General features: G+C 57.5%; 1 protein-coding gene across 1 annotated transcript; it reads right to left on the reverse strand.

The window, feature by feature from the left end:
* Nucleotides 1-1,442: 1,442 nt before the first annotated feature.
* SGF29 (SAGA complex associated factor 29) lies at nt 1,443-11,265 on the reverse strand (the record flags this gene model as incomplete). The annotated part of the gene is made up of 6 exons (XM_082501340.1): nt 11,108-11,265; nt 8,374-8,449; nt 8,200-8,272; nt 6,650-6,714; nt 6,406-6,535; nt 1,443-1,824 (listed from the first exon to the last, which is right to left on the reverse strand). The coding sequence occupies exons 1-6, from the start codon at nt 11,180-11,182 to the stop codon at nt 1,443-1,445; spliced, it is 801 nt and encodes a 266-aa protein (XP_082357466.1). The 5' UTR covers nt 11,183-11,265.
* Nucleotides 11,266-11,577: the final 312 nt, after the last annotated feature.

Consider the following 11,577-nt stretch of genomic DNA (forward strand, 5'->3'; position numbering starts at 1 on the left):
GGGAAAGGGGGTTTTGGGGGAAAAAAGGGGCATTTGGGGCGAAAAAAAGGGGGGGGAAGGGGGATTTGGGGGGGATAAATGGGGGAAAACCGCAAAAATGGGGAGTTTGGGGGGAAAAAAGGGGGGGGGGGGGGAAGAGGGTTTCGGGCAGGAAAGGGCATTTGGGGGCAATTCAAAGCCATTTTGGGGACCAGAACGGGGGTTTGGGGGGCACTTTGGGGGCACAGGGGGGGATTTGGGGGGTGGGAGGGATTTGGGAGTGCATTTTGGGGTGATTTGAGATGATTTTGGGGCGATTTGAGATCATTTTCGGGTGATTTGAGGTCATTTTGGGGCAGTTTGGGCCCACAGAGGGGTATTTCAGGGCTATTCGGGGCCATTTTGGGGCACAAAGAGGGGGTTCGGGGGCAGTTTGGGGGCGCGGGGGGGATTTGGGGGGCGGGGGGGATTTGGGAGTGCATTTTGGGGTGATTTGAGATGATTTTGGGGCAATTTGAGATCATTTTGGGGCGATTTGAGGTGATTTGGGGGCAGTTTGGGCCCACAGAGGGGTATTTCAGGGCTATTCGTGGCCGTTTTGGGGCACAAAGAGGGGGTTCGGGGGCAGTTTGGGGGCGCGGGGGGGGATTTGGGGGGCGGGGGGGGATTTGGGAGTGCATTTTGGGGTGATTTGAGGTCATTTTGGGGTGACTTGAGGTCATTTTGGGGCGATTTGAGATCATTTTGGGGCGATTTGAGATGATTTGGGGGCAGTTTCGGCCCACAGAGGGGTATTTCAGGGCTATTCGGGGCCATTTTGGGGCACAAAGAGGGGGTTCGGGGGCAGTTTGGGGGCGCGGGGGGGGATTTGGGGGGCGGGGGGGATTTAGAGGTTCATTTTGGGGCGATTTGAGGTCATTTTAGGGCGATTTGAGGTCATTTTGGGGCAGTTTGGGCCTCCATGAGAGGATTTCATGGCTATTTGTGGCCGTTTTGGGGCACAAAGAGGGGGTTCGGGGGCAGTTTGGGGGCGCGGGGGGGGGATTTGGGGGGCGGGGGGGGATTTGGGAGTGCATTTTGGGGTGATTTGAGATGATTTTGCGGTGATTTGAGGTCATTTGGGGGCAATTTGAGATCATTTTGGGGCAATTTGAGATGATTTGGGGGCAGTTTCGGCCCACAGAGGGGTATTTCAGGGCTATTCGTGGCCATTTTGGGGCACAAAGAGGGGGTTCGGGGGCAGTTTGGGGGCGCGGGGGGGCGATTTGGGGGGCGGGGGGGGATTTAGAGGTTCATTTTGGGGTGATTTGAGGTCATTTTGGGGCGATTTGAGGTCATTTTGGGGGCAGTTTGGGCCTCCATGGGGGGATTTCATGGCTATTCGTGGCCATTTTGGGGCACAAAGAGGGGGTTCGGGGGCAGTTTGGGGGCGCGGGGGGGGGATTTGGGGGGCGGGGGGGGATTTAGAGGTTCATTTTGGGGCGATTTGAGGTCATTTGGGGGCGATTTGAGTCGATTCGGGGGCACAGGGAGATGGTTTCGGGGCAGTTTCGGCCCACAGAGGGGTATTTCAGGGCTATTTGTGGCCATTTTGGGGCACAAAGAGGGGGTTCGGGGGCAGTTTGGGGGCGCGGGGGGGGATTTGGGGGGCGGGGGGGGGATTTTGGGGGGATTAGGGGGGATTTTGGGGGCGCCCACTTGTTGGCGGCGTGGCTGTAGCTGACGACTTCGGCCAAAATCCACTGCTCGTCCCCTTCCAGCGCCTTCACCCGGGCGGCCACTTTGTCCCCGGGTCGGGCCACGTAGTCACCGGCCGCCGGCACTGCCCCACACAAAGGGGGGGGTCTGGGGAGGGGGACCCCAAATTAAGGGGGGAACCCCAAAACACCCCTTTAGTGCCCCAAAAACGCCCCATCTGGGCGCCAAAATGCCTCATCTGGGCCACAAAACGGCCACCCGGGCAACAAAACGGCCACCACCGGCCACAAAATGGCCACTCCGCCCCCCCAAAAAAAATACCCCTCGAGACCCCAAACTGGTCCTGAGAGACCCCCCCCCCCCAAACCCCCCTCGTTTCACCCCAAAACCCCACTTCGCCCCCCCCAAAAAAAGCCTTTCACCCCCCAAAAAACAAAAACAAACCACGTTTTGCCTCCAAATCCCTCATTTCACCCCAAAATCCCCCATTTCACCCCCCTCTGAGCCCCACAAATGGATTGAAACCCCCTAAATTCCGCGGGGAGCCCCAAAACCGCCCGGTTTCACCCCAAAACCCCCTCAGACCCCCAAAACTCCCCCTTTTTCCCTCCCAACACCGCCCAAACCCCTTCTGAGATGCCCCAAAAAAACGCTATTTCACCCCAAAAAGAAACATTTCACCCCCCACTGAGCCCCACAAATGGATTGAAACCCCCTAAATTCCGCGGGGAGCCCCAAAACCGCCCGGTTTCACCCCAAAACCCCCTCAAGACCCCCCAAAACTCCCCTTTTCCCCACCAACACCGCCCAAAACCCTTCTGAGATGCCCAAAAAAACGCTATTTCACCCCAAAAAAAACCCATTCCACCCCCCTCTGAGCCCCCCAAGGGGACGTGGGGACCCCCTAAATTCCGCGGGGAGCCCCAAAACCGCCCGGTTTCACCCCAAAACTCCCTCAAGACCCCCCAAAACTCCCCCTTTCCCCACCAACACCGCCCAAAACCCTTCTGAGATGCCCCAAAAAAACGCTATTTCACCCCAAAAAAAAACCATTCCACCCCCCTCTGAGCCCCCCAAGGGGACGTGGGGACCCCCTAAATTCCGCGGGGAGCCCCAAAACCACCCGGTTTCACCCCAAAACCCCCTCAAGACCCCCCAAAATTCCCCTTTTCCCCCCCAACACCCCCCAAAACTCTTCTGAGAAGCCCCAAAAAAACGCTATTTCACCCCAAAAAAAAAACATTCCACCCCCCTCTGAGCCCCCCAAGGGGATGTGGGGACCCCCTAAATTCCGCGGGGAGCCCCAAAACCGCCCGGTTTTACCCCAAAACCCCCTCAGACCCCCAAAACTCCCCCTTTTTCCCTCCCAACACTGCCCAAAACCCTTCTGAGATGCCCAAAAAAAGCGCTATTTCACCCCAAAAAAAAAAACATTTCACCCCCCACCAAACCCCCCAAAGGGATGTGGGGACCCCCTAAATTCCGCGGGGAGCCCCAAAACCGCCCGGTTTCACCCCAAAACCCCCTCAAGACCCCCCACAACTCCCCTTTCCCTCCCAACACCCCCCAAAACTCTTCTGAGATGCCCCAAAAAAACGCTATTTCACCCCAAAAAGAAACATTCCACCCCCCACCGAACCCCCCAAGGGGACGTGGGGACCCCCTAAATTCCGCGGGGAGCCCCAAAACCGCCCGGTTTCATCCCAAAACCCCCTCAGACCCCCAAAACTCCCCCTTTTTCCCTCCCAACACCGCCCAAAACCCTTCTGAGATCCCCAAAAAAACGCTATTTCACCCCAAAAAAAAACATTCCACCCCCCTCTGAGCCCCCCAAGGGGACGTGGGGACCCCCTAAATTCCGCGGGGAGCCCCAAAACCGCCCGGTTTCACCCCAAAACCCCCTCAAGACCCCCCCAAAACTCCCCCTTTCCCCACCAACACCCCCCAAACCCCTTCTGAGATGCCCCAAAAAAACGCTATTTCACCCCAAAAAGAAACATTTCACCCCCCTCTGAGCCCCACAAATGGATTGAAACCCCCTAAATTCCGCGGGGAGCCCCAAAACCGCCCGGTTTCACCCCAAAACTCCCTCAGACCCCCAAAACTCCCCTTTTTCCCTCCCAACACCCCCCAAAACCCTTCTGAGATGCCCCAAAAAAACGCTATTTCACCCAAAAAAAAACCATTCCACCCCCTCTGAGCCCCCCAAGGGGACGTGGGGACCCCCTAAATTCCGCGGGGAGCCCCAAAACCGCCCAGTTTCACCCCAAAACCCCCTCAAGACCCCCCAAAATTCCCCTTTCCCCCCCAACACCCCCCAAAACTCTTCTGAGAAGCCCCAAAATCACGCTATTTCACCCCAAAAAAAAAACATTCCACCCCCCTCTGAGCCCCCCAAGGGGATGTGGGGACCCCCTAAATTCCGCGGGGAGCCCCAAAACCGCCCGGTTTCACCCCAAAACCCCCTCAAGACCCCCCAAAACTCCCCTTTTTCCCACCAACACCGCCCAAACCCCTTCTGAGATGCCCCAAAACCCCCTATTTCACCCCAAAAAAACCCCATTCCACCCCCCTCTGAGCCCCCCAAGGGGACGTGCGGACCCCCTAAATTCCGCGGGGAGCCCCAAAACCGCCCGGTTTCACCCCAAAACCCCCTCAAGACCCCCCCAAAACTCCCCCTTTCCCCCCCAACTCCCCCCAAACCCTTCTGAGATGCCCCAAAACCCCCTATTTCACCCCAAAAAACCCCCATTCCACCCCCCTCTGAGCCCCCCAAGGGGACGTGGGGACCCCCTAAATTCCGCGGGGAGCCCCAAAACCGCCCGGTTTCACCCCAAAACCCCCTCAAGACCCCCCAAAACTCCCCCTTTACCCCCCAACACCCCCCAAAACCCTTCTGAGATGCCCCAAAAAAACGCTATTTCACCCCAAAAAAAAACATTCCACCCCCCTCTGAGCCCCCCAAGGGGACGTGGGGACCCCCTAAATTCCGCGGGGAGCCCCAAAACCGCCCGGTTTCACCCCAAAACCCCCTCAAGACCCCCCAAAACTCCCCCTTTACCCCCCAACACCCCCCAAAACCCTTCTGAGATGCCCCAAAAAAACGCTATTTCACCCCAAAAAAAAACCATTCCACCCCCCTCTGAGCCCCCCAAGGGGACGTGGGGACCCCCTAAATTCCGCGGGGAGCCCCAAAACCGCCCGGTTTCACCCCAAAGCCCCCTCAAGACCCCCCAAAAACTCCCCTTTTCCCCCCCAACACCCCCCAAAACCCTTCTGAGAAGCCCCAAAAAAACGCTATTTCACCCCAAAAAAAAACATTCCACCCCCCTCTGAGCCCCCCAAGGGGACGTGGGGACCCCCTAAATTCCGCGGGGAGCCCCAAAACTGCCCTGTTTCACCCCAAAACCCCCTCAAGACACCCCAAAATTCCCTTTTCCCCCCCCAACACCCCCCAAAACTCTTCTGAGATGCCCCAAAAAAACGCTATTTCACCCCAAAAAAAAACATTTCACCCCCCACTGAGCCCCCCAAGGGGACGTGGGGACCCCCTAAATTCCGCGGGGAGCCCCAAAACCGCCCGGTTTCACCCCAAAACCCCCTCAGACCCCCAAAACTCCCCCTTTTTCCCTCCCAACACCGCCCAAACCCCTTCTGAGATGCCCCAAAAAAACGCTATTTCACCCCAAAAAGAAACATTTCACCCCCCACTGAGCCCCACAAATGGACTGAAACCCCCTAAATTCCGCGGGGAGCCCCAAAACCGCCCGGTTTCACCCCAAAACCCCCTCAAGACCCCCCAAAATTCCCTTTTCCCCCCCCAACACCCCCCAAACCCTTCTGAGATGCCCCAAAACCCCCTATTTCACCCCAAAAAACCCCCATTCCACCCCCCTCTGAGCCCCCCAAGGGGACGTGGGGACCCCCTAAATTCCGCGGGGAGCCCCAAAACCGCCCGGTTTCGCCCCAAAACCCCCTCAAGACCCCCCAAAATTCCCTTTTCCCCCCCAACACCCCCAAACCCCTTCTGAGATGCCCAAAAATACGCTATTTCACCCCAAAAAAAACCATTCCACCCCCCTCTGAGCCCCCCAAGGGGACGTGGGGACCCCCTAAATTCCGCGGGGAGCCCCAAAACCGCCCGGTTTCATCCCAAAACCCCCTCAAGACCCCCCAAAATTCCCCTTTCCCCCCCAACACCCACCAAACACCTTCTGAGATGCCCAAAAATACGCTATTTCACCCCAAAAAGAAACATTTCACCCCCCTCTGAGCCCCCCAAGGGGACGTGGGGACCCCCTAAATTCCACGGGGAGCCCCAAAACCGCCCGGTTTCACCCCAAAACCCCCTCAAGACCACCCAAAACTCCCCCTTTACCCCCCAACACCCCCAAAACTCTTCTGAGATGCCCCAAAAAAACGCTATTTCACCCCAAAAAAAACCCATTCCACCCCCCCCTGAGCCCCCCAAGGGGACGTGGGGACCCCCTAAATTCCGCGGGGAGCCCCAAAACCGCCCGGTTTCACCCCAAAACTCCCTCAAGACCCCCCAAAACTCCCCCTTTCCCCACCAACACCGCCCAAAACCCTTCTGAGATGCCCCAAAAAAACGCTATTTCACCCCAAAAAACCCCATTCCACCCCCCTCTGAGCCCCCCAAGGGGACGTGGGGACCCCCTAAATTCCACGGGGAGCCCCAAAACCGCCCCGTTTCACCCCAAACCTCACTTCTCGCCGGGTTTGCCGATCCAGAGGGGCAGCGTCATGGCCGACTGCTGGAGCAGCGTCATCAGCACCCCGCGCCGCATCGTCTTACGCGGCGGCTCCGCTTCGCTGTAAATCCCGGCGATTTTGGCCGCTATCAAAAATCGATAGTTTCAGGAAAAGGTCCCCACCCCCAATTCGGGCCTCCCCGCTTGGTTTTGGGGTGAAATCCCCAAGTTTTGGGGGTCCCCCCCCCCCAGGCAGGTACCGATGCGGCGCTCCTCCAGCAGCGATTTAATCTCAGCGATTTTGTCCAACGCTTTGCGTAAAATGCTGCGGAAAAGGTAAAAATTGGTTAAAAACGGGCGGTTTGGGGGGAAAAAAAGGGGGTTGGGGGGTAAATTAAGGGGGTGGGGGGGGGGAAATGGGGCGTCGGGGGGGAAAGAATGAGGATTTTGGTATGCAAAAAGGGATTTGGGGTTGAAAAGGGGGTTTTGGGGGGGAAGGGGGATTTGGGGCGAAAAATGGGGATTTTGGGGGGTAGTAAGTGGGGAGTTTGCGTTACAAAGGGGGTTTGGGGTTAAAAAGGGGGAGTTTGGGGAGAAAAATCTACGTTTTGTAATCAATATGCGAACGTTTTGCATAAAAAAAGCGGACTAAGGGGGGTCGGGGGCCACTAAAGGGGGGATTGGGGCCACTAAAGGGGCCTTTTGGGCTCAAAAAGAGGGTTTGGGTCAAAAAAGGGGGATTTGGGGTCACTTAAGAGGCGTTTGGGGCCACAAAAGGGGCGTTTGGGGTCACTTAAGAGGCGTTTGGGGCCACCAAAGGGGGGTTGGAGCCACCAAAGGGGGGTCGGGGGCCACCAAAGGGGGGGTTGGGTCAAAAAGGGGGGGGTTGGGGCCACAAAAGAGGGGGTTGGGGCCACAAAAGAGGGGGTTGGGGCCACAAAAGGGGCGTTTGGGGCCACAAAAGGGGCGTTTGGGGCCACAAAAGGGGCGTTTGGGGCTACCAAAGGGGGGTCGGGGCTACCAAAGGGGGGGTTGGGTCAAAAAAGGGGGATTTGGGGTCACTTAAGAAGCGTTTGGGGCCACAAAAGGGGGGGTTGGGGTTACTTAAGAGGCATCAGGGGCCACCAAAGGGGGGTTGGGGCCACCAAAGGGGGGTCGGGGCCACCAAAGGGGGGTCGGGGCCACCAAAGGGGGGGTTGGGTCAAAAAAGGGGGATTTGGGGCCACAAAAGGGGCGGTTGGGGCCACAAAAGGGGGGTTTGGGGTTACTTAAGAGGCATTGGGGGCCACCAAAGCATGGTCGGGGGCCACCAAAGGGGGGGTTGGGACAAAAAAGGGGGATTTGGGGTCACAAAAGGGGGGTTTGGGGCCACAAAAGGGGGATTTGGGGTCACTTAAGAAGCGTTTGGGGCCACAAAAGGGGGGTTTGGGGTTACTTAAGAGGCATCGGGGGCCACCAAAGGGGGGTTGGGGCCACCAAAGGGGGGGTTGGGTCAAAAAAGGGGGATTTGGGGCCACAAAAGGGGCGGTTGGGGCCACAAAAGGGGGGTTTGGGGTTACTTAAGAGGCATTGGGGGCCACCAAAGCATGGTCGGGGGCCACCAAAGGGGGGGTTGGGACAAAAAAGGGGGATTTGGGGTCACAAAAGGGGGGTTTGGGGCCACAAAAGGGGGATTTGGGGTCACTTAAGAAGCGTTTGGGGCCACAAAAGGGGGGTTTGGGGTTACTTAAGAGGCATCGGGGGCCACCAAAGGGGGGTTGGGGCTACCAAAGGGGGGTCGGGGGCCACCAAAGGGGGGTCGGGGGCCTACTTGCACTCGGCCTCGGCGTCGGCCTTGGCGGTGGTGTAGAGCCCGCGCAGTTTGGTCCGGTAATAGGGGGAGACTGGAAATCGGGGGGTAAAGGCGGGTGAGGGGGGGGTCTGGGGGGGGGTCCCCAAACCCCCCAAACCCCCTTTGTTTCCCCCTCTCTCCCCTTTTTCTCACTTTTATTCTCCGTCTGCATTCGCTCGTGGGTTTTCTGGATGTTGACGAGGTTGTGCTCGCTGCGGGAGCGCTCCTCCTGGGGGGAAAAGGCCGTGAGGGGACGCAAAGGCGCCCCAAACCCCCCCAAAACGTGCCCCAAACTCCCCCAAACACAGAACCCCCACAGAGCCCCCGCAAAACCACGTAAACCCGCCCAAAACCCCCCAAAACCTCATAAAACCCCCACAAAACCTCATAAAGCCCTGACAAAACCGCACAGAACCCCCACAGAAGCCCCCAAAACCCCCCCAAAATCCCCCCAGAACGCCCCAAAACCTCATAAAACCCGCACAAAACCCCATAAAACCCCACCAATCCCCACAAAACCCATACAGAACCCCCCAAAAACCTCATAACCCCCCAAAAATACTCATAACCCCCCAAAAATACTCATAACCCCCCCAAAAATACTCATAACCCCCCAAAAAAACTCATAACCCTCCAAAAAAAACTTCATAACCCCCCAAAAAAACTTCATAACCCCCCAAAAACCACTCATAAAACCCCCCGAAAACCCAACAAAGCCACACAGAACCCCCACAGAATCCCCACAAAACCCGCACAGAACCCCCCAAAACCTCACAAAATCCGCACAAAATCGCACAGAACTCCCCAAAACCTCATGAAATCCGCACAAAACCTCATAAAGTCCCCACAAATCCCCACAACACCGCACAGAACCCCCCCAAACCCCCCAAAACCCTCACAAAATCCGCACAAAACCTCATAAAACCCCCACAGAATCCCCCCAACCCCCCAGAACCCCCCCAAAACCTCACAAAGTCCGCACAAACCCGCACAGAACCCCCAAAAACCTCATGAAATCCGCACAAAACCTCATAAAGTCCCCACAAATCCCCACAACACCGCACAGAACCCCCCCAAACCCCTCACAAAATCCGCACAAAACCTCATAAAACCTGCACAGAATCCCCCCAAACCCCCCCAGAACCCCCCCAAAATCTCACAAAGTCCGCACAAACCCGCACAGAACCCCCAAAAAACTCATAAAACCCGCACAAAACCTCATAAAGCCCCCACAAAACCCCACAACACCGCACAGAACCCCCCCAAACCCCTCATAAAATCCGCACAAAACCTCATAAAACCCGCACAGTACCCCCCAACCCCCCCCAGAACCCCCCCAAAACCTCAGAAAACCCGCACAAAACCGCACAGAACCCCCAAAAACACTCATAACCCCCCAAAAACACTCATAACCCCCCAAAAACACTCATAACCCCCCAAAAACACTCATAACCCCCCAAAAAATCAAAAAAAAAACCCTGAAAACCCGACAAAGCCGCACAGAACCCCCACAGAATCCCCACAAAACCCACACAGAACCCCCCAACCCCCCCCAGAACCCCCCAAAACCTCACAAAATCCGCACAAAATCGCACAGAACCCCCACAAAACCCGCACAGAACCCCCCAAAACCTCACAAAATCCCCACAAAACCTCATAAAGCCCCCACAAAACCCCACAAAAGCGCACAGAACCCCCACAGAATCCCCCCAACCCCCCCCAGAACCCCCCCAAAACCTCACAAAGTCCGCACGAAACCGCACAGAACCCAAAAAAACTCATAAAACCCGCACAAAACCTCATAAAGCCCTGACAAAACCGCACAACACCGCACAGAACCCCCCCAAAAACACTCATAACCCCCCAAAAACACTCATTACCCCCCAAAAAAAATCAAAAAAAAAAACCTGAAAACCCGACAGAGCCGCACAGAACCCCCACAGAATCCCCACAAAACCCGCACAGAACCCCCCAACCCCCCCCAGAACCCCCCAAAACCTCACAAAATCCGCACAAAATCGCACAGAACCCCCACAAAACCCGCACAGAACCCCCCAAAACCTCACAAAATCCGCACAAAACCTCATAAAGCCCCCACAAAACCCCACAAAAGCGCACAGAACCCCCACAGAATCCCCCCAACCCCCCAGAACCCCCCCAAAACCTCACAAAGTCCGCACGAAACCGCACAGAACCCAAAAAAAACTCATAAAACCCGCACAAAACCTCATAAAGCCCCCACAAAACCCCACAACGCCGCACAGAACCCCCCGAAACCCCTCACAAAATCCGCACAAAACCTCATAAAACCCGCACAGTACCCCCCAAACCCCCCCAGAACCCCTCCAAAACCTCACAAAGTCCGCACGAAACCGCACAGAACCCCCAAAAACCTCATAAAACCCGCACAAAACCTCATAAAGCCCCCACAAAACCCCACAACACCGCACAGAACCCCCCCAAACCCCCCAAAACCCTCACAAAATCCGCACAAAACCTCATAAAACCCGCACAGTACCCCCCAAACCCCCCCGAACTCCCCCAAAACCTCACAAAGTCCGCACAAACCCGCACAGAACCCCCCGAAAACAAAACCCCCACAGAAACCCCCCAAAACAAAACCCCCACAGAAACCCCCCACAGAACCGCCCCACAGAAACCCCCCCACAGAACCGCCCCACAGAAACCCCCCCACAGAACCCCCCCCCTCAGAAACCCCCCCCCTCAGAAACCCCCCCCCACAGAACACCCCCCCCCACAGAACAGCCCCCCCCACAGAACACCCCCCCCCACAGAACACCCCACACACATACAGAACACCCCCCCCCACACGCCTGGGGGGGGTCTTTACGAGCTCCCCCCCCCGCCCCCCCCTCAGCCCCACTACCTGCGTCTGTTTGATGAGCTGGTGCAGCTCCCCCAGCAGCTCCGCGATGCGGGAATCGGCGGAGACCAGCGCCATGGCGGCCTGAGGAGGGGGCTGAGGGAGACGGGGGGGGGGCGACAAAATGGCGGCCTGAGGAAAGGGGGCTGAGGGAGATGGGGGGGGGGGACACAAAATGGCGGCCTGAGGAGGGGGCTGGGGGGGGACACACACAAAATGGCGGCCTGAGGAGGGGGTTGAGGGAGATGTGGGGGGACACACAAAATGGCGGCCTGAGGAGGGGGCTGAGGGAGATGGGGGGGGACACACAAAATGGCGGCCTGAGGAAGGGGCTGAGGGGAGAGGGGGGCGGGAAACGGCGGGTTGAGGGGAGAAAAAGGCGGGAAGCGGCGGGTTGAGGGGAACTGAAGGGGAGGGGACACGGACGGGGACGACACACACAAAATGGCGGCCCGAAGGGGAAGGGGAAGGGG

The sequence above is a fragment of the Vanellus vanellus genome (genome assembly GCF_965231255.1).
Source record: "Vanellus vanellus genome assembly, contig: HAP1_SCAFFOLD_2356, whole genome shotgun sequence".
Lineage (NCBI taxonomy): Eukaryota > Metazoa > Chordata > Aves > Charadriiformes > Charadriidae > Vanellus > Vanellus vanellus.